The sequence below is a fragment of the Oncorhynchus mykiss genome, chromosome 22 (assembly GCF_057628025.1).
Source record: "Oncorhynchus mykiss isolate SJ-2025 chromosome 22, ASM5762802v1, whole genome shotgun sequence".
NCBI lineage: Eukaryota > Metazoa > Chordata > Actinopteri > Salmoniformes > Salmonidae > Oncorhynchus > Oncorhynchus mykiss.
The window spans coordinates 43852989-43878614 of record NC_143043.1 but is presented as its reverse complement, the minus strand read 5'-3'; the positions used below and the strand labels follow the sequence as shown (position 1 = coordinate 43878614).

The window sequence follows — 25626 nt, the reverse complement described above, 5'->3', positions numbered from 1 at the left end:
TAAACCAGGTGTGCAGGGAACAAGACAAAACAAATGGAACAATGAAAAATGGAGTGGCGATGCCTAGAAGGCCGGTGACGTCGACCGCCGAACACCGCCCGAACAAGGAGGGGAGCCGACTTCGGCGGAAGTCGTGACACCCTCTTCCTCACTCAGTAACTTTCCATACACCTAGTTATTATCTACCCTTCATTGACCCCAACATATTTAACTATTATATGTGTAAAGTAATCAATAAGTTCTAGTATAATAACATGAATAATTATATTTCAAGCTAGAATCTAACAGGATGTACCTTAATACTGTATGGATGACATCAGTTGAATAGAGACTAGCAAACTATTATCTCTTCTAGATCAATCAAGATAGAATCTGTAAAACATTTTTTTTTTTTTAGCTTATGTGTTATCATACAGCCAGCTAGGGCCAAACTCATTTCACTTTCTGAATGACCCTTTTGGAACTACGCTTTCTAAGATGAAAAAGCTTTTATTCACTAATAAAGACATCCTGGCGTGTCTCTCTCGCTCCATCAGTAATAACAATGTCTAATAGGGAAGCTGTAGGCTTTGACTCAGGGGGCAGAATGTGAAGCTAGACATGCATAACCACACAGCATTTAAATGAGTTAGCAAAATAACACACACACACACACACACCCACACACACACACACACACATGCTTGTTTTGAACTAAGACTTGGCACACCACTTGCATACACAGAGTGCCCATCCAGAGACACAAAACAAAATAAAGTGAGGTAGTGAGATGTTGTTTTCTGTGTTTTGCTGTTATTCAAACATACTGGGCTAGAGCAGGATGATGTGTGTGTGTGTGTGTGTGTGTGTGTGTGTGTGTGTGTGTGTGTGTGTGTGTGTGTGTGTGTGTGTGTGTGTGTGTGTGTGTGTGTGTGTGTGTGTGTGTGTGTGTGTGTGTGTGTGTGTGTGTGTGTGTGACAGTGTGTACTCACATACCAGGTAGCTGATTTGGTTCCTTGGAATTTATAGGAACGTACATTTTTGGTTTCCCATTAGTTCTGGGAACAAAGCCATACGCTTCCTGACTGGTCAAACGGAACGTATTCGAAACATTCTGAGAATAGAAGTGAACATTTAGCCTATTCTGGGAACATATATTTTTAGGTTGCAGGGAAGTTCTGAGAATGTTTTGCTATGGTTCCCTGAAGGTTTTCCTGAGAGGTTTTATTAATGTTCTGAGAACGGAAATTCAAGGTTATTAATGGAAAGTAATTAAATAACGTTCTGAGAACATGTTTCAATAAAACATGTAATAACACTGCTAGCTTAGTTGAACTGTTTTGACCTTCAAGCACAGATAAAAATTGATTTGCTTAGACATTAAGCGTGCAAACATGTTTTTGTATTTATTGTGGCACAATAAACCTATGATCTTATGTTCTCTATCTATAGAATTTGTCCACTGTGCCACTAGGAGGGAGCTAACATCCTGTTTTTTTAACTGATACAAAGCTGTTCATTTTAGACTATTCAAACAGACCCCCTTTCAAAGGAAACAAGCGTTCATTAAGATCAGGTGTGGCCATTTAGTGGGCGTGGCCAACACACCTGAACACACTTAACAAGATACAGGCTAGAGAGAGTTTTCTCTGAATGTTTTCTGATGGTTTTCATGGAAAGTTTTCTGAATGTTCTCGCAAAACAATTTGAGAACAAGCCTTTAAATAGATCGATGAGGAAACCTGTAGGAAATGTTACAGTATGCTGAAGTGCTGAAATTCCCACAGAAGAATGTTGTTTCTTAACCTTCTCTGAACTAATTATGAACGTTCCCAATGTCAAACCAGTTGGAGAACGTTCCTAGAACATTAGGGATATTGAAATTAAATGTAACCACATTTGAACTTTAAAAACAATTATGTTAAAGTAATTAAATACCAATAAAAATATATATATCTTGTCAAGTTCCTTAAAAATGCTGAGAATGTTCCAAAGCCAAGCAACTATCCTGCACCGTTCCCAGGGCATTGTGGGAAGGTGGTATGCAAAATAACTTTAGGATAACCACGCTCTAAGAAACATACAGTATGGTTCTCAGAATGTGATGTTCTAGCTGGGATGTGTACATCTTTATCAGGGTCATCTCCATCTCTTTTTGTACCAATCCGCCACTACAAATATCCACCTGATTCACTGTGTTTTTCTACCAGTATGTGAGCAGTAGTCTACTTTCAGAGCCACTGTGACTCCAGTGAGTGAAATGCACCTCTATCTGCGTTCCAGGTACCCAGTTCTGGTGTCTGCTGGACATCGTGCCCATTAAGAATGAGAAGGGAGAGGTGGTGCTGTTTCTGGTGTCCCACAAGGACATCACTGACAACAAGAAGGACCGGGACCCAGAGCAAGGCCCCGAGACTGGTGAGTTACCCTGGGTTAGACCCAGACCCAGAGCAAGGCCTCGAGACTGGTGAGTTACCCTGGGTTAGACCAGGACCCAGAGCAAGGCCCAGAGACTGGTGAGTTACCCTGAGTTAGAACAGGACCCAGAGCAAAGCCTCGAGACTGGTGAGTTACCCTGGGTTAGACCAGGACCCAGAGCAAGGCCTCGAGACTGGTGAGTTACCCTGGGCTAGACACCGGATCCAGAGCAAGGCCCCGAGACTGGTGAGTTACCCTGGGTTAGACCCAGACCCAGAGCAAGGCCCCGAGACTGGTGAGTTAACCTGGGTTAGACCAGGACCTAGAGCAAGGCCCCAAGACTGGTGAGTTACCCTGGGTTAGACCAGGACCTAGAGCAAGGCCCCAAGACTGGTGAGTTACCCTGGGTTAGACCAGGACCCAGAGCAAGGCCCCGAGACTGGTGAGTTACCCTGAGTTAGACCAGGACCCAGAGCAAGGCCCCGAGACTGGTGAGTTACCCTGGGTTAGACCAGGACCTAGAGCAAGGCCCCAAGACTGGTGAGTTACCCTGGGTTAGACCCAGACCCAGAGCAAGGCCACGAGACTGTTGAGTTACCCTGGGTTAGACCAGGACCCAGAGCAAGGCCCCGAGACTGGTGAGTTACCCTGAGTTAGACCAGGACCCAGAGCAAGGCCCCGAGACTGGTGAGTTACCCTGGGTTAGACCAGGACCTAGAGCAAGGCCCCAAGACTGGTGAGTTACCCTGGGTTAGACCCAGACCCAGAGCAAGGCCACGAGACTGTTGAGTTACCCTGGGTTAGACCCAGACCCAGAGCAAGGCCACGAGACTGTTGAGTTACCCTGGGTTAGACCAGGACCCAGAGCAAGGCCCGGAGACTGGTGAGTTACCCTGAGTTAGAATCTAACTTAACTTGGCTTAGAGTCTGATTTATCATGGGTTAACCTAATTTGAGTAGGTCTTAACTTGGGAGGGAGTAGAGAGAGACAGAGACCGTAACAGAAATAGAGAGAGAGAATGAGACAGGGAGAGAAGATAGAAAGATTTTAGTATTTTATACCGTCAAATGAGGTTTTACAGCTGTTCTCTATCATATTCATACTTCAGAGAAAGGCTACGTTGATGATTGCTAAATACTGCACAATTTAGATACTTGCCCCCCAATCCCCCCCCTTCCCCAAAATAGGTTTAAATATTGGGACTATACATTTTGCCTTCTTGTATTAAACTGATGATATAATGTTTATTTTATTCTCCTGAGCCATTTACTTTTATGTTCATATTTATTATTGTTGTTGCGTTGGATGGTGTATATCAGGTTTGTTAAAAATAAAATTACCTTTATTTTAACTAGGCAAGTCAGTTAAGAAGTTAACAAGTTCTTATTTTCAATGATGCTGATTCAGTGTTGTTCCAGACACCACACAGGGTTACTACATGGTCTACTAAACAACTTACAGAGTGAAATAATGGGAGAAAGATAGAGTAGATGAATAGGGAGGGATGGAGGGAAGGAGGGAGGTGAATAGAAATGGAGGGAGGGAGGGAGGGAGGGAGGTGAATAGAAATGGAGGGAGGGAGGGAGGGAGGTATTCATGTTTTCTGTTCTGTCATTTATCACAAGGACATAATGACTGTAACCTTTAACGAGCCTCATCAGCACACAGGTGTTACACTGTTATAGATTAGGGAGGAAGGGAGGGATGGATGGAGAGAGAAAAGTGAGAGAGAGAGAGACTTTTTTGACTTTTTGTCTTTCTTTAATGATACATCCTCATTTCATTAAAACCCTTAAAACTTTCAAATTCCACCCCTCCTCCGACCAGCAACCGCAGGTCACCCAGCCTTAGTAAACTGCTGCCATCAATCGCTTCTGCAGGGTGGCCGATTGAACCGATCTAAAAAAAATCACTGGGTTCTGGAAGATAGGCTCCTCCCACACCCACAGCCCAGGCTCCACACCCCCTTCTCCTGTGGGCCTTAGAAGCTTCCAGGCCCTCAGCATTGCAGAGTAAAAATCAGAGAGACCTCTATACTCAGCCTCTCCAGCCTCATGAGGAACAGCTGCCGGTCCAACCCTAATCCACCAGCACTCCTCAGCAGCGTGCATGCTGGTTCCCTCCAGCCGACATCAGTATGGTACAGCAGTCTCTGCGTCGCCTTTAGTCGGAATGCAGCCACCCTTTTCTCCAGTCCCACCAGACCCTGTCCTCCTTCGTGGACAGACATATACAACACTATGCCACAGGGAGGATGCCACCAGGTTGTTGATTATCAGCACCCTCCTTCTATATGACAATTGGGACAGGAGCCACCTCCACTTGGCCAGTCTTGACACCTCTGTGACAGCCCCTCCCAGTTCTTCCTGACCCACCTATCCGAGCTCAGGTACACCCCCAAAATGTTAATTCCTTCACAACCCCACTGCAAACCCCCGGAAGCAGAGGGGGGGGGGGGGGGGGGATATCCCTCCAAAAAAGTCTCAATGGCTATTGTATAAAACTGCCCCGATAGAGGGCATCCTTGTCTAATGCCCCGCCTCATCCAGACTGGCCTACTGAGCCCCCCTCCCACCTTGACCATACATGACGCCCCAGCATACAACATCTTCACACAAGCCAAAAACCTTTCCCCAAGCCAAAACACAGACATCACATTAAACAGATACTCATGGTTCACTGGTCTGAAGAGACCAGTCCAAAGTTCACATTAGAAACTCTCGACAAGTCCAACATGTCCCTGACTAAGAACAAGTTGTACGTGATTGAGCATCCCAGTACACAATATGTCTGGTCCTTGTGCACTATAGAGTCCAGATGGGACTTCAGTCTGTTAGCCAGGACCTTGGCAAATATTGTGTAGTCTGCACAGAGCAATGCCACTGGCCTCCAGTTCTTAAGCTCACACAAGCCCCTTTTTTGGACAGGAGAGTCAGAGCCGTCCGACGGCAGCTCATTGGCAACTCTCCTACCCCAACGCACTCACGCAATACGCAAAAGAAGTCCAGTTTAATTATTCCCCAGAATTGTTTTGAAAATTCCACTGGGAGTCTATCGACCCATGGTGTATGGCCTGGGGACATTTGGGTTACGGCCTCTGCCAGTTCATGGGACAACAGGGGAATGTCCATTTCATCCCTCTGTGCCAGAGAGAGCTTAGGGTGTCCTGCAAACAAGACCTGAGCACACATAGGATCACACAGTTCTGCCCTGTACAACTCAGTAGAAAAATGTCCAGGTCTCTACATAATTCAGCTAAATTAGCCTGGAGGCCTACATTGTCTTGCCCCACCATCTCTACCTCCACTTCACTGATACTATGCTTGACTTCCCCCAATACTCTCCTAGCCTCTGAGGATGAGTGCTGTTTACTATTGACAGAAAAGCCAAATTTGGACTTTTCCCACATCCCACCACTGATTCATACAGTACTCTCTTCGCTGCCTCCACCTTTCCCCCAAAATCTAGGAACCTGATTGTATTGTATTTATCACATACATATGATTAGCAGATGTTAATGCGAGTGTAGAAAAATGCTTGTGCTTCTAGTTCCGACAGTGCAGTAATAACAAGTAATCTAACAATTCCCCAAAAACGACCTAATACACACAAATCTAAAGGGGTGAATGAGAATATGTACATATAAATATATGGATGAGCGATGGCCGAGCGACATAGGCAAAGTGCAATATATGGTATAAAATACATTATATACATGTGATATGAGTAATGTAAGATATGTAAACATTATTAAAGTGGAATTATTTAGAGTGCATTGTATAAAGTGACTAGTGATCCATTTATTAAAGTGGACACTGATTGGGTCTCAATGTAGGCAGCAGCCTCTCTGAGTTAGTGATTGCTGTTTAGTAGTCTGATGGCCTTGAGAAAGAAGCTGTTTTTCAGTCTCTCGGTCCCAGCTTTGATGCACCTGTACTGACCTCGCCTTCTGGATAATAGCGGGGAGGACAGGCCGTGGTTAATTCTAAAATATAATGGCATATTGTTGAAGACTGGTCCACTATCCACAAATGAACAGGATTCGTGTTTTGTATGGCAACAAAATTCAACGGTAATACCACCTTCTCTAAACGTGATTCAGCACTGGCTCATATTGGATTTAGAACAAAAAAAATTGGGGCACCATTTCTAATATCAATGAATGCATCACAAAGAGCTATGGCTGTGTCTCTCTGGACCTCTCTTTCCTCTCTCTCACACCTCTCTCTCTCTCTTTTTCTCTCTCTCTCTCTCTGGACCTCTCTTTCCTCTCTCTCACACCTCTCTCTCTCTCTCTCTCTCTCTCTCTCTCTCTCTCTCTCTCTGTGTGTATGTGACCAATTTTATCTGATTTGATTTGGATCTCTCTCGATCTCTCTCTTCTTTCTCTCATTTTCTATCTCACATCAATATGTATTGTACATATTGCCAAGACGTCCTTTGGAAATGAATGATTAATTAAAAATATGAACATATTAAGAAAATAAGTAAATAACAAGAAGTACTTTTCTCTTTCTCTCCCTCTATTCACCATCCCTCTCTCTCTGTCCCGTGGTTTACTGATGAGTCATTCAGTAACTTCCTGTTAGACTCACCTCTGGCCACAAACTCTTATTAACAATGGTGCCAAGATGCACCTGGCTCAAGGGAGGGAGGGGGGAAAGGGAGGGAAGGAGGGGGAGAGAGGCAGGAAGAGAGGAAGGGTTTCCTCTCCTAGGTATGGATTTCAGTAACATGAATGTGTCTTTGTCTGGTCCGGGCCATTTGACATGCATCCAATTAAAAGCGTTGAATTAATTGAATTTGTTTTGAGTTACTGTATAAGGGTGGATACCTTTGAGCAAAACATATGGAGTTATGGACAGAGGGAAAATGAGTAGCAGAATCGGTTAAATCCTTTGAATTTGAATAATTTGAAATAAATCTAATTGGTTGAGATGGAAGATAAATGATACACTGCTGAATCATGCCTTCCATTTTCTTTTTCCACACCCTAAGAACTGACATTGCCCCTAACCATTGATATGCATGATCAGACATTCCTCCATCTTCTAATGGCTATGAGGTTAGGATGGGGCATAAGGCAATCTGAACCTAGATTTGTAGTTAATGAACCCTTCACCCCCACAAGGATCACAATGGAAATAGGTCTGATGACTTTTAAATAATTGTTTATGTGTGCGTTGTTGTACTCACATGGCTGAGGCAACTCTATATGGATTGTCCATTTCTCAAAGAAAATGTCAATTAAAATGTATCAATGAATTAGTTCATTCCTTAACCTTCTCTGTGTTCCCAGATGAGGAGACGGGTCTGGAGATGCACAAGGTCACCCGTCCCCCAGGCTTCAACACCAACCGCAGACGCAGCCGGGCGGTGCTCTACCACCTGTCTGGACACCTGCAGAAACAGGACAAGAGCAAGATCAAACTCAACAATGCAAGTCGCCCTATTACACACAGATACATGAACACACACAACACACACACCTTGCCGTGACAGCTTAGTGTCCAACCACATCTCAAGGATCGCTACAAGGACACACACAACACACACACACCTTGCCTTGACAGCTTAGTGTCCAACCACATCTCAAGGATCGCTACAAGGACACACACAACACACACACCTTGCCTTGACAGCTTAGTGTCCAACAACATCTCAAGGATCGCTACAAGGACACACACAACACACACACCTTGCCTTGACAGCTTAGTGTCCAAGCACATCTCAAGGATCGCTACAAGGACACACAACACACACACCTTGCCTTGACAGCTTAGTGTCCAAGCACATCTCAAGGATCGCTACAAGGACATTGAGTACGTTTGCTTTGAGGAACTCAAATCTACAAAATCCAGTCCCTCCTGTCCCAGCCATGTGTATCTATAGAAATGGGTTTGGGCCAGTAATGGAGGACAGAGAGAGGTGACTTCACACCAGATGTGATGAAGGTTGTTGGATCCGACTGAGCAGGTTCTCCTTGACTTTAGTGAAAAAAGCCTTGTGTTTGTTATTCCGTTCATGTAGACATTTAATTGAATTTAATTGAATTTAAACCTTTATTTAACTAGGCAAGTCAGTTAAGAACAAATTCTTAATTACTATGACAGCCTACCAAAAGGCAAAAGGCCTCCTGTGGGGACGGGGACTGGGATTAAAAATACAAATAAATGTAATATAAATATAGGACAAAACACACATCACAACAAGAGAGACAACACAACACTACATAAAGAAAGACAACACAACACTACATAAAGAGAGACCTAAGACAACAACACAACACTACATAAAGAGAGACAACACAACACTACATAAAGAGAGACAACACAACACTACATAAAGAGAGACAACACAACACTACATAAAGAGAGACAACACAACACTACATAAAGAGAGACCTAAGACAACAACACAACACTACATAAAGAGAGACAACACAACACTACATAAAGAGAGACAACACAACACTACATAAAGAGAGACCTAAGACAACAACACAACACTACATAAAGAGAGACAACACAACACTACATAAAGAGAGACATAAGACAACAACACAACACTACATAAAGAGAGACAACACAACACTACATAAAGAGAGACAACCCAACACTACATAAAGAGAGACAACCCAACACTACATAAAGAGAGACCTAAGACAACATTACATAAAGAGAGACCTAAGACAACAACACAACACTACATAAAGAGAGACAACACAACACTACATAAAGAGAGACAACACAACACTACATAAAGAGAGACAACACAACACTACATAAAGAGAGACCTAAGACAACAACACAACACTACATAAAGAGAGACAACACAACACTACATAAAGAGAGACAACCCAACACTACATAAAGAGAGACAACCCAACACTACATAAAGAGAGACAACACAACACTACATAAAGAGAGACCTAAGACAACAACACAACACTACATAAAGAGAGACAACACAACACTACATAAAGAGAGACATAAGACAACAACACAACACTACATAAAGAGAGACAACACAACACTACATAAAGAGAGACACCACAACACTACATAAAGAGAGACACTACAACACTACATAAAGAGAGACAACACAACACTACATAAAGAGAGACACCACAACACTACATAAAGAGAGACACTACAACACTACATAAAGAGAGACATAAGACAACAACACAACACTACATAAAGAGAGACAACACTACATAAAGAGAGACAACACAACACTACATAAAGAGAGACATAAGACAACAACACTACATAAAGAGAGACAACACAACACTACATAAAGAGAGACAACACAACACTACATAAAGAGAGACAACACAACACAACAACATAGCAAGGAAGCAACACATGACAACACAGCATGGTAGCAACACAACATAACAACAACATGGCAGCAGCACAACATGAGAACAACATGGTAGCAACACAACATGGTAGCAACACAACATGGTAGCAACACAACATGGTAGCAGCACTAAACATGGTACAAACATGATTGGGCACAGTCAACAGCACAAAGGACAAGAAGGTAGAGACAACAATACATCAGGCAAAGTAGCCACAACTGTCAGTAAGAGTGTCCATGATTGAGTCTTTGAATGAAGAGATTGAGATAAAACTGAGTGTTTGTTGCAGCTCGTTCCAGTCGCTAGTTGCAGCGAACTAAAAAGACGAGCGACCCAGGGATGTGTGTGCTTTTAGGGACCTTTAACAGAATGTGACTGGCAGAACAGTTTTTCCTGTTCAGGTCAGGAAAACCCCCAGACACAAAGTATGTTGAATTTTACATGTTGCTATTATCCTAAATCCTGTTGTTGATCTATCTCTCTCTTTCCTCACCCCTCCAGAACATGTTGTTGACATGTCTCTCTCTCCTCACCCCTCCAGAACATGTTTGGGGACAATCCGCCCATCCCAGAGTACAAGGTGGCAGCCATTCAGAAATCCCGATTCATCTTGCTCCACTACGGGACCTTCAAGGCTGGCTGGGATTGGCTAATCCTGTTGGCTACCTTCTATGTCGCAGTCACAGTGCCCTATAATGTGTGTTTCACTGTGGTGGGGGGACGGGACGAAGGAAGCTCCGCCCCCCGCAGCCCCCCCAGTGTGAGTGACATCCTGGTGGAGATCCTGTTTATGCTGGGTAAGGAGAAGAGGGCTAACATTATTCTAATGTTATTCTAACATTATTCTGATATTTTTCTAATATTAACGTTCTTCTAGCATTGCTTCCACATTGTCTAACGTTATCAATTGCATCTATTAGTATAACATTATTCCAACACTTTTCTAACATGATGAAACATGACTGCATGTCCCTATTTAAAGACTTTACCCCCATACGTACACATCTCTATGATTGACATCCTCTGTTAACGGATTGGCATAGTACATATGGCTAGAGAACGTCCTCCTTCTACACAACACTAATTACATTTTCTCCAGGTACTTAGTATGTTCATTGTGGGAGAATACATACAGTCATCTAATTAAATGAATAGTTAATTGTAATGAACACTTATTTGTTCATCATTGTATTACTGGCCCCTGATGGAAACTCTGCCCACCGTTTCTCTCTCTCTCTCTCTCTCTCTCTCTCTCTCTCTCTCTCTCTCTCTCTCTCTCTCTCTCTCTCTCTCTCTCTCTCTCTCTCTCTCTCTCTCTCTCTCTCTCTCTCTCTCTCTCTCTCTCTCTCTCTCTCTCTCTCTCTCTCTCTCTCTCACTCACTCACTCACTCACTCACTCACTCACTCACTCACTCACTCACTCACTCACTCACTCACTCACTCACTCTCTGTCTTTGTCTGTCTAAAGGCAGACAGATGGACATCATAAACGTGAAGTAACTGCAGTGTTAATGATGCGTCTCTAGTCAATGATGTGACCGGTGGTCATATTGTCAATGCTTTTTAAAACAAATAATAGCCTCTATCCATGTACAGCAGTGCACTTATATATCAACAATGCTACTCGTAATGAGATAGGAATGTACATTAATATATCCTATCTGTCAATCTACAGACATCGCGTTGAACTTCCGGACGACCTTTGTGAGCACATCGGGCCAGGTGGTGTACGACGCTCGTTCCATCTGTGTGCACTACGTCACCACCTGGCTGTTTGTTGACCTCATCGCTGCATTGCCCTTTGACCTGCTCTATGCGTTTAACGTCAGTGTGGTGAGTGTCTCTGGGGTTGGTGTAGTGATGTCTCTGGGTCTGTGTCTCTGGGGTTTCTCTGGGGTTGGTGTAGTGGTGTCTCTGGGGTTGGTGTAGTGATGTCTCTGGGTCTGTGTCTCTGGGGTTTCTCTGGGGTTGGTGTAGTGATGTCTCTGGGTCTGTGTCTCTGGGGTTTCTCTGGGGTTGGTGTAGTTGTGTCTCTGGGGTTGGTGTAGTGGTGTCTCTGGGGTTGGTGTAGTGGTGTCTCTGGGGTTGGTGTAGTGGTGTCTCTGGGGTTGGTGTAGTGGTGTCTCTGGGGTTGGTGTAGTGGTGTCTCTGGGGTTGGTGTAGTGGTGTCTCTGGGGTTGGTGTAGTGGTGTAAAGATGAACAGTGTCTCTGGGGTTGGTGTAGTGGTGTCTCTGGGGTTGGTGTAGTGGTGTGAGGGATGGATTGTTAAGGAAACGGACACCATATTAGCTTTGGAACTGTCCCTACTAAGATCAATCCAGATATGTTACACAATGCATTATGGGTAGTGTAGTACATCACGCTACAAAGGATCTCTGAAATGTAGGACTGATACCTAAAATGTCAGGATTCATCAAACACTGCGACGGAGCTCATAATTGATGTCTGTGTGTGTGTTTCTGTAGTACTTTGGGGTCCATCTGCTGAAGACAGTGCGGTTGCTGCGCCTGCTGAGGCTGCTCCAGAAGCTGGAGCGTTACTCCCAGTACAGTGCTGTGGTCCTCACCCTGCTCATGTCCATGTTCGCCCTGCTGGCCCACTGGATGGCCTGCGTCTGGTACTTCATCGGACGCAGAGAGATCGAAAACAGCCCCAACTCCTGGGACATCGGTCAGTGCACCGGCATGTCTGCATGTCACATTGAGATTGTCATCTGTTTTTCAAGGGAGCCAAGAAGCAGCTGCACAAGCATTCAGTCGTTGTGTATGTTATTCTCATGGATGCTTGTGACGCTGTTGCTAGGCGAGGATTGGTCTTGCAAATCAGATTATGTGACATGTTAAATAAAATATGAATGAAAAAAACATATGGGTTCTACTAGACATTTTGTTCAATGACTGTAATCATGATGCAACTGCATTCAAGTCAGGACTTCTAATAAGCGTCTGGCTGTTTCAAAATGATGTACCAAATAATTTTAGCCTGAGATTTGATCTGTAAACAGCAGCCATACTTTTCCCCTCACTGAGCCCTGGTACTTCCCCCTCACTGAGCCCTGGTACTTTTCCCCTCACTGAGCCCTGGTACTTTACCCCTCACTGAGCCCTGGTACTTTTCCCCTCACTGAGCCCTGGTACTTTACCCCTCACTGAGCCCTGGTACTTCCCCCTCATTGAGCCCTGGTACTTTTCCCCTCACTGAGCCCTGGTACTTTACCCCTCACTGAGCCCTGGTACTTCCCCCTCACTGAGCCCTGGTACTTTACCCTCACTGAGCCCTGGTAATTTACCCCTCAGTGAGCCCTGGTAATTTACCCCTCACTGAGCCCTGGTACTTTACCCCTCACTGAGCCCTGGTACTTTACCCCTCACTGAGCCCTGGTATTTTACCCCTCACTGAGCCCTGGTACTTTACCCTCACTGAGCCCTGGTACTTTACCCCTCACTGAGCCCTGGTACTTTACCCCTCACTGAGCCCTGGTACTTTACCCTCACTGAGCCCTGGTACTTTACCCCTCACTGAGCCCTGGTACTTTACCCCTCACTGAGCCCTGGTACTTTACCCCTCACTGAGCCCTGGTATTTTACCATCACTGAGCCCTGGTACTTTACCCCTCACTGAGCCCTGGTACTTTACCCCTCACTGAGCCCTGGTACTTTACCCTCACTGAGCCCTGGTACTTTACCCCTCACTGTGCCCTGGTACTTCCCCCTCACTGAGCCCTGGTACTTTACCCTCACTGAGCCCTGGTACTTCCCCCTCACTGAGCCCTGGTACTTCCCCCTCACTGAGCCCTGGTACTTTACCCCTCACTGAGCCCTGGTACTTTACCCCTCACTGAGCCCTTGTACTTCCCCCTCACTGAGCCCTGGTACTTTACCCCTCACCATTTGGTTGAAACCCTCCACCAGACTCTGGGTCTATTAAACTAAACCTCTCCCAGGTTAGGGCAGGGGGAAAAGAGGGGAGAGAGGAAATGAGAGAGGCGGAGAGAGAGAGGGTGGGGAGGAGGGGGAGAGCGAGAGAGGAAATGAGAGAGGTGGAGAGAGAGACAGACAGATGGAAAGAGAGAAGGAGGGGGGAGATCGAGAGAGACAGAGAGAGAGAGAGAGAGGGAGGGGGCAGACATAGAGACAGAGAGAGACAGAGAGAGAGAGGGAGGGGGCATAGAGAGAGACAGAGAGAGACAGAGAGAGAGACAGAGAGAGACAGAGAGAGAGAGAGACTGAGCCCTGGTAACCATTTGTACATCGTTACAACACTGTATATATACAGTGCCTTGCGAAAGTATTCGGCCCCCTTGAACTTTGCGACCTTTTGCCACATTTCAGGCTTCAAACATAAAGATATACAACTGTATTTTTTTGTGAAGAATCAACAACAAGTGGGACACAATCATGAAGTGGAACGACATTTATTGGATATTTCAAACTTTTTTAATAAATCAAAAACTGAAAAATTGGGCGTGCAAAATTATTCAGCCCCCTTAAGTTAATACTTTGTAGTGCCACCTTTTGCTGCGATTACAGCTGTAAGTCGCTTGGGGTATGTCTCTATCAGTTTTGCACATCGAGAGACTGAAATTTTTTCCCATTCCTCCTTGCAAAACAGCTCGAGCTCAGTGAGGTTGGATGGAGAGCATTTGTGAACAGCAGTTTTCAGTTCTTTCCACAGATTCTCGATTGGATTCAGGTCTGGACTTTGACTTGGCCATTCTAACACCTGGATATGTTTATTTTTGAACCATTCCATTGTAGATTTTGCTTTATGTTTTGGATCATTGTCTTGTTGGAAGACAAATCTCCGTCCCAGTCTCAGGTCTTTTGCAGACTCCATCAGGTTTTCTTCCAGAATGGTCCTGTATTTGGCTCCATCCATCTTCCCATCAATTTTAACCATCTTCCCTGTCCCTGCTGAAGAAAAGCAGGCCCAAACCATGATGCTGCCACCACCATGTTTGACAGTGGGGATGGTGTGTTCAGCTGTGTTGCTTTTACGCCAAACATAACGTTTTGCATTGTTGCCAAAAAGTTCAATTTTGGTTTCATCTGACCAGAGCACCTTCTTCCACATGTTTGGTGTGTCTCCCAGGTGGCTTGTGGCAAACTTTAAACGACACTTTTTATGGATATCTTTAAGAAATGGCTTTCTTCTTGCCACTCTTCCATAAAGGCCAGATTTGTGCAATATACAACTGATTGTTGTCCTATGGACAGAGTCTTCCACCTCAGCTGTAGATCTCTGCAGTTCATCCAGAGTGATCATGGGCCTCTTGGCTGCATCTCTGATCAGTCTTCTCCTTGTATGAGCTGAAAGTTTAGAGGGACGGCCAGGTCTTGGTAGATTTGCAGTGGTCTGATACTCCTTCCATTTCAATATTATCGCTTGCACAGTGCTCCTTGGGATGTTTAAAGCTTGGGAAATCTTTTTGAATCCAAATCCGGCTTTAAACTTCTTCACAACAGTATCTCGGACCTGCCTGGTGTGTTCCTTGTTCTTCATGATGCTCTCTGCGCTTTTAACGGACCTCTGAGACTATCACAGTGCAGGTGCATTTATAGGGAGACTTGATTACACACAGGTGGATTGTATTTATCATCATTAGTCATTTAGGTCAACATTGGATCATTCAGAGATCCTCACTGAACTTCTGGAGAGAGTTTGCTGCACTGAAAGTAAAGGGGCTGAATAATTTTGCACGCCCAATTTTTCAGTTTTTGATTTGTTAAAAAAGTTTGAAATATCCAATAAATGTCGTTCCACTTCATGATTGTGTCCCACTTGTTGTTGATTCTTCACAAAAAAATACAGTTGTATATCTTTATGTTTGAAGCCTGAAATGTGGCAAAAGGTCGCAAAGTTCAAGAGGGCCGAATACTTTCGCAAGGCACTGTACATAGACATTTGTAATGTCTTTATTATTTTGGAACTTCTGTGAGTGTAATATTTACTGTTCATTTGTATTGTTTATCTCACTATTGTATATTATCTACTTCACTTGCTTTGGCAATGTTAACACATGTTTCCCATGCTAATAAAGCCCCTTGAATTGAATTGAATTGATTTGAGAGACATTGAGTGACAGAGACATAGAGATAGAGAGGTCATGGTTAGATGAGCTCCTGCATTTTTCAGCATGTTCTAAAAAAAAATAGAGATTTGGAGTTGGATGAACTTGGATTTTTTTGTCAGGAGCACATACAGTATGCTACCCTCTACAACATAACCTTCACTCCAACTCAAAACCTACAACCTGATTTTGGACGGAATTACGGAATCACCTGGAAGGCTTATAACTACCAAAGATTATTATTCCAACGCTATACAGCAGAAACCTGAAAACACCATCCAACCTGGAACTGAGTGAGTAATGTTTAGTCTGAAGCTATATTTGATTTCTAAAAGCCAAGAAGAAAAGTACATTACATTACTTTATAAGGACTGAATGCTAAATTAAGGCTGCTCAACTTGATACAGCTTGATACAAGTGAGAAGTGGCAAAGCCCTTTAGCCCAACAATGGCAGGAGAATCTACTCCAACCAAATGGAGAGGCCTTAGAAGCTGCCTCCTGCTGTTCAGAGGTAATTAAAATACAGTACCCTGTGTATGTAAAGAATGATAAGATAATATCACAAAATGAAGCTCCTTATGGAAAATCAAGAGACACTTTTTGCTGACTATTATAAAATGGGAACATCAGCAACCTGGCCAACCCCGCAGAGAAGCCAGCAGAACAGCCCACCTCAGCTCCCGACAAATGTCTCGACACCACAGCAGAACAGACAAATGAAGAACCCCAAGCCCAGGGGTTCTCACCCCCTCTGGGCCACCCTGATAGCCCTCCTGACAACCCCCCCCCCCCCACACCCACTGAGGACAAACACAAGACACAGATTGTTCTCCTCATGGACTCAAATGGGAAATATATAGAATATTATTTTTTTCCCAAACGCATTGTGTCTAAACTGGTGTCCAAACACCCAGCGCGCCCAAGACCTCTGTCTGAGGAACAACTAGGTTCACCCAGCCACATAATAATACATACAGGCACACATGACCTGAGAGCACAGCAGGAAAGGGTGGCCACAGCACCGAAGGGAGGGATTGAAAAGGCTTCTTCTACTTTCCCCAACGCACAAGTGGTTACATTCACCCTGCTACCACGAAAAGACTTCCACCCTGCTACCACAAAAAGACTTCCACCCTGCTACCACGAAAAGACTTCCACCCTGCTACCACGAAAAGACTTCCACCCTGCTACCATACAGCAGGTAAACACAAGTATTTCCTGTGACTGTGCCTCAAAACCAAGTGCTTTCCTGGCCCACCACTCCACCCTGGACTAGAACAGCCTCTATGACCAGGTCCACCTCTATAAGGCAGCAGTGTCCACCACTCCACCATGGACTAGAACAGCCTCTATGACCAGGTCCACCTATACAAGGCAGCAGTGCCCACCACTCCACCCTGGACTAGAACAGCCTCTATGACCAGGTGCACCTATACAAGGCAGCAGTGCCCACCACTCCACCCTGGACTAGAACAGCCTCTATGACCAGGTGCACCTCTACAAGGCAGCAGTGCACACCACTCCACCCTGGACTAGAACAACCTCTATGACCAGGTGCACCTATACAAGGCAGCAGTGCACACCACTCCACCCTGGACTAGAACAACCTCTATGACCAGGTGCACCTCTACGAGGCAGCAGTGCCCACCACTCCACCCTGGACTAGAACAGCCTCTATGACCAGGTGCACCTATACAAGGCAGCAGTGCCCACCACTCCACCCTGGACTAGAACAGCCTCTATGACCAGGTGCACCTCTACAAGGCAGCAGTGCACACCACTCCACCCTGGACTAGAACAGCCTCTATGACCAGGTGCACCTCTACAAGGCAGCAAGGCACACCTTCGCCCGGACTCTAAAGGACATCGCTCTGAAACGCAGCCCCAACACTTCACACAGGAGCAACAGATCAATTGACCTATGCCCCTCTTGCCCACCCCATGCACCCCACCCCCGCAAAGAGGCCCTCAACAAGGAAGTCACACATACGCCCAGGCCGTGAGCGGGCAAACAGGCCCAACCCCCACTCTTACACTAGCCCAAGCCAATGGCATGTACTAGATGTTCAGCAGGCTCTGCTCACACTTACTGGTCTGAGGCCAAACCACACGACCAAAATCATTGGACACTTTATGGAACACAATGCCTCCACTATCTAATCCTGGTTATATCCAAGGTCATCTGCCTTTGTCCTAACGAGCAGGAACCTGGACTTCACCAAAGAAATCGGAAATACAGACATTGTCATCCTACAAGAAACCTGGTATAGAGGAGATGGGCCCACTGGTTGCCCTCTAGGTGACAGGGAGCTGGTAGTCCCATCCACCAAACTACCAGGTGTGAAACAGGGAAGGGACTCAGCGGGTATGCTAATTTGGTATAGAGCAGACCTAATTCACTCCATTAAATTAATCAAAACAATGATCTTAACAGAGCAAAATGTCCTCTTGTGTGCTACCTACTGTATATCCCCCCACTAGAATCCCCAAACTTTAATGTAGACAGCTTCTCCAGCCTGGAGGGGGAAATCAATCATTTCCAGGCCCAGGGACATGTACTAGTCTGTTGCGACCTAAATGCCACAACCGGACAAGAACCTGACACCCTCAGCACACAGGGGGACAAACACCTGCCTGCAGGTGACAGCATTCCCTCCCACATATGCCCCGCTAGACACAACTATGACAACATAACCAACAAAAACAGGTCACAATCCTGCAGCTCTGTCGGATATGTACAGTGTATGTACATGGTCAATGGTAGGCTTCGAGGGGACTCCTATGGTAGGTACACTACTGCTCATCTCTTGGCAGTAGTACTGTAGACTACTTTATCACAGACCTCAACCCAGAGTCTCTCAGAGTGTTCACAGTCAACCCACTGACACCCCTATCAGACCACAGCAAAATCACAGTCTACTTGAACAGAGCAATAGTCAATCATGAGGCATCAAAGCCAAAGGAACTGAGTAATATTTAGAAATTCTATAGATGGAAGGAATGTAGTTTGGAAACCTACCAAAAAACAATTAGGCAACAACAAATTCAATCCCTTTTAGACAACTTCCTGGGTAAAACGTTCCACTGTAATAGTGAAGGTGTAAACTTGTCAGTAGAAAATCTTAACAGTATATTTAACCTCTCAGCTTCCCTATCAAATCCAAAATTCTCAAATAGAAAACCGAAGAAAATGAACAACAATGACAAATGGTTTGATGAAGAATGCAAAAATCTAAGAAAGAAATTGAGAAACCTGTCCAACCGAAAGCATTGACACCCGGAAAACCTGATTCTACGCCTTCACTATGGTGAATCACTAAAACAATACAGAAATACACTACGGAAAAAGAAGGAACAGCATGTCAGAAATCAGCTCAATGTAATTGAAGAATCCATAGACTCTAACCACTTCTGGGAAAATTGGAAAACACTAAACAAACAACAACACAAAGAATTATCTATCCAATATGGAGATGTATGGGTAAACCACTTCTCCAATCTTTTTGGCTCTATAACAAAGAATCCACAAAGTGAAGACAAAAATTTGACCCCAATGACTACGTCATATGCGTCAACAGCAACCTTGGGAAAATCCTCTGCATTATCATTAACAGCAGACTCGTACATTTCCTCAGTGCCACAGGTAACTTCCACAAAACTGTGAACAATCTCAGAGACAAGGCAAGAAGGGCATTCTATGCCATCAAAAGGAACAAAATTCAACATACCAATTAGGATCTGGCTAAAAATGCTTGAATCAGTTATAGAACCCATTGCCCTTTATGGTTGTGAGGTCTGGGATCCGCTCACCAACCAAGACTTCAATATTTAAATTTTTGTTGTTGTTTTATTTCACCTTCATTTAACCAGGTAGGCCAGTTGAGAAAAGTTCTCATTTACAACTGCAACCTGGCCAAGATAAAGCAAAGCTGTGTAACAAAAACAACAACACAGAGTTACACATGGGAAAAACAGACCTACAGTCAATAACACAATAGAAAAATCTATATACAGTGTATGCAAATGTAGTAAGATTAGGGAGGTAAGGCAATAAATAGGCCATAGTGGCAAAATAATTACAATTTATTATTGACACTGGAGTAGAAATACTGGGGTGCAAAAGTCAAATAAGAATTTGGGGATGAGGTAGTTGGATGGGCTATTTACAGATGGGCTGTGTACAGGTGCAGTGTCCCACAACATGGGACAAACACCAAATTGAGACTCTGCATGTAGTGCTCTGCAAAAATATCCTCTGTGTACAACGTAGAACACCAAATAAGGCATGCAGAGCAGAATTAGGCTGATACCCGCTAATTATGAAAATCCAGAAAAGAGCCGGTAAATTCTATAACCACCTAAAAGGAAGCGATTCCCAAACCTTCCATAACAAAGCCATCACCTACAGAGAGGTGAACATGGAGAAGAGTCCCCTAAGCAAGCTGGTCTGTGGGCTCTGTTCACTAACACACCCCACAGAGCCCCAGAACAGCAACACAATTAGACCCAACCAAATCATGAGAAAACAAAAAGATTATTTCCTGTCACATTGGAAAGGATTAACAAAAAAACAGAGCAAACTAGAATGCTATTTGGCCCTAAACAGAGAGTACACAGTGGCATAATACCTGTCCACTGTGACTGACCCAAACTTAAGGAAAGCTTTGACTATGTACAGACTCAGTGAGCATAGCCTTGCTATTGAGAAAGGCAGACGTGGCTCTCAAGAGAAGACAGGCTATGTGCACACTGCCCAGAAAATTAGGTGGAAACTGAGCTGCACTTCCTAACCTCCTGCCAAATGTATGACTAGATGTATGACTATATTAGAGACACATATTTCCCTCAGATTATACAGATCCACAAACAGTTGGAAAACAAACCCAATTTTGATAAATTCACATATCTATTGGGTGAAATATCACAGTGTGCCATCACAGCAGCAAGATCTGTGACCTGTTGCCACAAGAAAAGGTCAACCAGTGAAGAACAAACACCATTGTAAATACAACCCATATGTATGCTTATCTTAATTATTAAGAACTTTTGTGAGTGTAATGTTTACTGTTCATTTTTATTGTTTATTTCACTTGTGTATATTTTCTACTTCACATGCTTGGGCAATGTTAACACATGTTTCCCATGCCAATAAAGCCCCTTGAATTGAATTGAATTGAATTGAACAGACAGACAGACAGACAGACAGAGCGAGAGAGAGAAAGAGAGAGAGAGAAGGGGGGGGCAGATGGAAAAAGTCAGGTGAGCGATGTGATTAGTTGTGTGTGTTATGCCCAGTGTTTCATATCTCAGACTGAGCTCTGCTAGACAAATGAGAGAACGTGCCTGAAAGAGGCTTTAGTTCTGTCACATTACTGCTGCTTTCCAGCCTGAACACCCACACAAATAATCTGACAGAGAACAGACACACTCATTTAAATATTCACACACCAACCTTTCACACAAGCACCCTGTCTCAGTCACATTTTGATTAAAATACTGCCTAGAAAAACATGTATAACCACACGTACACACAGACACACACACACGTCGGGCTCTGAACAGCGTGGCACTTCATGTCAGTTACCACGTTGTGTGTGTGTGTCATATTGAACTGAACCAAGCAGAGCCCCGGCTCTATAGTCACAGCTGATCACCTGAGACAGTAACTACCTGAACAATACAGCTCAGTGGTCAGTCACTTTGTGGAGCTGCCACTGGAATGAAGAGGACAAGAGACCGTTAGAGTCTGTCCAGTCTGACCCACAGTCATGGCTCAGGGGTCAATATTTATGGGCAGTAGGAGTACCTACCTAGATTCAGTTTTGTATTTGGTCCCCCATAAGATGAACAGGGACACTTATCCCCAGAGGGTTGCTGACAGTGTCTTTCTAGAACCAGTGGTGGTCAGAATGATGTTCAGTGGTCAGAATGATCTTCTACTAATTCAGATGATAACAGATTGGTTAGGCCTTGTCACATGTCAGTATAGAGACTAGTTGGACCATTTCATCTATGTTCTAATGGTACTTAATATGTGAGGCAAAAATGATTATTTTCTTTAAGTGAGAGTCTTGAATTGTCTTTCAAGAGCATTATAGCATTGACTGTAATAGCAAATTGTCCATTTCCAAAACAGACACACAGAAACACTCAGGTCTCATAAGCCTGAGGTCTTCAATGTTTAGTTATTACAGTTCAGCAGTGTTTACAGACCAAAACACATCAACAGCACCAGAAGCTCACAAAACAACAACGTCATCAGATATTTTACAGGCGTGCGTGCCTGCTGCGTGTGTGTAGATGTATGTAGCTGTGTGTGTGTGTGTGTGTGTGTGTGTGTGTGTGTGTGTGTGTGTGTGTGTGTGTGTGTGTGTGTGTGTGTGTGTGTGTGTGTGTGTGTGTGTGTGTGTGTGTGTGTGTGTGTGTGTGTGTGTGTGTGTTAGAGGTTTTGTGAGTGAGAGGGTTTTTTATCTCCAAGCTCCCGGCCTATATCTCTAATCATGGCACACACATCAATAGGCAGGCATGCAGGTGAGCCACATTGCAGCTCAGAGATTAATAATGGATGGATATGACATTATTAAAACACTTGGGTTATTCATTCAAAGCTGTACGTCGAGGCAGGCCGAGAGCAGTAGAGAACACCATACATCTAGACAGGTCTCAGCAGAGGAAAAAGGCTTAACACAGAGGTAGAGAGGAGACAGGGGAGGTAGAGAGGAGACAGGGGAGGTAGAGAGGAGACAGGGGAGGTAGAGAGGAGACAGGGGAGGTAGAGAGGAGACAGGGGTGTGCATGCGTCTGCAGGTACTGTAGGGTTGTACTGTGAATTTCTCCAGGTACTGTAGGGTTGTACTGTGAATGTCTCCAGGTACTGTAGGGTTGTACTGTGAATGTCTACAGGTACTGTAGGGTTCCTCTGTGAATGTCTACAGGTACTGTAGGGTTGTACTGTGAATGTCTACAGGTACTGTAGGGTTGTCCTGTGAATGTCTACAGGTACTGTAGGGTTGTACTGTGAATGTCTCCAGGTACTGTGTTGTACTGTGAATGTCTACAGGTACTGTAGGGTTGTACTGTGAATGTCTACAGGTACTGTAGGGTTGTACTGTGAATGTCTCCAGGTACTGTAGGGTTGTACTGTGAATGTCTCCAGGTACTGTAGGGTTGTACTGTGAATGTCTCCAGGTACTGTAGAGTTGTACTGTGAATGTCTCCAGGTACTGTAGGGTTGTACTGTGAATGTCTCCAGGTACTGTAGGGTTGTACTGTGAATGTCTACAGGTACTGTAGGGTTGTACTGTGAATGTCTACAGGTACTGTAGGGTTGTCCTGTGAATGTCTGCAGTCACATCACTAATTCAAGTCCAGGGAGCAGCTCCTGCACTCTTAATGAAAAGGTTCTCGGGCTGTCCCCATAGGAGAACCCTTTTTGGTGCCAGGTGAAAGCCTTTTTGGTCTTTAGGGTTCCATGTAGAACCCTCTGTGGAAATGGTTTTACATGAAACCCAAAAAGGTTCTACTTGGAACCAAAAAGGGGTCTTCAAAGTGTTCTCCTATGGAGGGAGCCGGAGAACCGTTTTAGGTTCTAGATAGTTGAATATCAGCCATCTGTTCCCTGCTCCTTTTATTTTATTTAAACTTTAACTAGGCAAGTCAGTTAAGAACAAACTTATTTACAATGACGGCCTGCCAGAAGGCAAAAGGCCTCCTGTGGGGACGGGGGCTGGGATTAAAAATAAACAAATAAATGTAATATAAATATAGGACAAAACACACATCACGACAAGAGAGACAACACAACACTACATAAAGAGAGACATAAGACAACAACATAGCAAGGAAGCAACACATGACAACACAGCATGGTAGCAACACAACATGACAACAACATGGTAGCAACACAACATGACAACAACATGGTATCAACACAACATGGCAGCAGCACAACATGGTAGCAGCACAAAACAGGGTACAAACATTGTTGGGCACAGACAACAGTACGCAGGGAAAGAAGGTAGAGACAATAATACATCATGCAATGCAGTAAGTGTCCATGATTGAGTCTTTGAATGAAGAGATTGAGATAAAACTGTCCAGTTTGAGTGTTTGTTGCAGCTGTCCCATGCTGGCACAGCCACAGTACAGCTCCCTGCTCCCCCATGCTGGCACAGCCACAGTACAGCTCCCTGCTCTCCCATGCTGGCACAGCCACAGTACAGCTCCCTGCTCTCCCATGCTGGCACAGCCACAGTACAGCTCCCTGCTCTCCCATGCTGGCACAGCCACAGTACAGCTCCCTGCTCTCCCATGCTGGCACAGCCACAGTACACTCTAACAAATGGCCAACTATCCAGCAGACTACTGCAGAACCCTGTAGTGCCGTCTCCACTGAACCAGACAACACACAGGCAATGGAGAGAGAGAGGGAAGAGGGGGTAGGAGAAAGGGCTAGAGTGAGCCTGCTGCCTCAATTATACTGTTATGTTGTATTATGAAAAAGCTAATAGGTATTTCTTGGAAAGTAAACATTGTGTTGAAAGTGTTCCCAGCAAGTCTAAGTGTGTGTGAGACCTTGGATATAGCATTTACAATAGGACAAAAGGAGCATTGACTAAGGTGAATGCAGCATAAAAGGGGTCCCTGACTAGTCTATCTGTGTCCCAAATGGCACCCTATTCCCTATATAATGCACTACTTTTGACCAGTGGGTAGAGAATTTCCAGCAGTGACAACTCACTGGCGCGCGCGCGTGTGTGTGTGGTTTCTAACTTTCTCTCTGTCAGCACTTCATAGTGAGACCTGTTTTCCTATACCTTGTTTTCCTCATCTAGCATTCTCTTTCTCCCCATCTGTCTTTCTCTCTCTTCCTCATCCTCTTCTTTCTCTCTCTTCCTCATCATCCTCTTCCTCTCTCTTCCTAATCCTCCTCTTTCTCTCTTCCTCATCCTCCTCTTTCTCTCTCCCTCATCCTCCTCTTTCTCTCTTTTCCTCCTCCTCATCATCCTCTTTCCTCTCTCCTCCTCATCCTCATCTTCCTCATCACCCTCTTTCTCTCTTCCTCATCGTCCTCTCCCTCTCTTCCTGTTGTTTTGACTGCTGTGAAAACTGATCTCTTCCTGTTGTTTTAACTGCTGTGAAGACGGATCTCTTCCTGTTGTTTTGACTGCTGTGAAGACGGATCTCTTCCTGTTGTTTAGACTGCTTTGAAGACGGATCTCTTCCTGTTGTTTTGACTGCTGTGAAGACTGATCTCTCAGAGAGGTGGCTATCTTTCAGTATCACTTCAAAGCTTCACACTGCAGCAGAACAGACTGATCTCCCTCTCTTTCTCTCTTTCTTAAAGACTGAGTGGGCTGGGTGAATGACAGACTGACAGATAGAGAGAGATGGAGTGGAGTGAGTGGTATAATAACAGTATGGAACCCCCAGGGACACATCCGGAGATAAATCACAAATCAATCATGTTCTGTCTCTGATCCAGTTCTTTACAAAGAGGATAGTAAGCCTGCTAGCATCCTTGTGTAGACAGGTTTTTATTTTATTTATTTAACTAGGCAAGTCAGTTAAGAACAAATTCTTATTTACAATGACAGCCTACTGGACCAATTGGGCCCCCTATGGGACTCCCAATCACGGCTGGATGTGATACAGCCTGGTTTCAAACCAGGGACTGTAGGGATGCCTCTTGCACTGAGATGCAGTGCTTTAGACCGCTGCACCACTCAGGGTTAGCTGGCAACGTCAGGAAAACGATGAGCACGCTTCAATGGGGCTGAAGGATGTG

At 44.6% G+C, this 25626-nt stretch overlaps 1 protein-coding gene across 1 annotated transcript in view; it reads left to right on the top strand.

The window, feature by feature from the left end:
• Nucleotides 1-25626, top strand: part of LOC110502145 (potassium voltage-gated channel, subfamily H (eag-related), member 3) — a 198297-nt gene that overhangs the window by 115337 nt on the left and 57334 nt on the right. The window contains exons 3-7 of the mRNA XM_036959274.2: nt 2263-2397; nt 7698-7837; nt 10309-10564; nt 11443-11600; nt 12234-12438. Of these exons, the coding sequence (XP_036815169.2) occupies nt 2263-2397; nt 7698-7837; nt 10309-10564; nt 11443-11600; nt 12234-12438 (894 nt within the window). The remainder of the gene's footprint in view (nt 1-2262; nt 2398-7697; nt 7838-10308; nt 10565-11442; nt 11601-12233; nt 12439-25626) is intronic.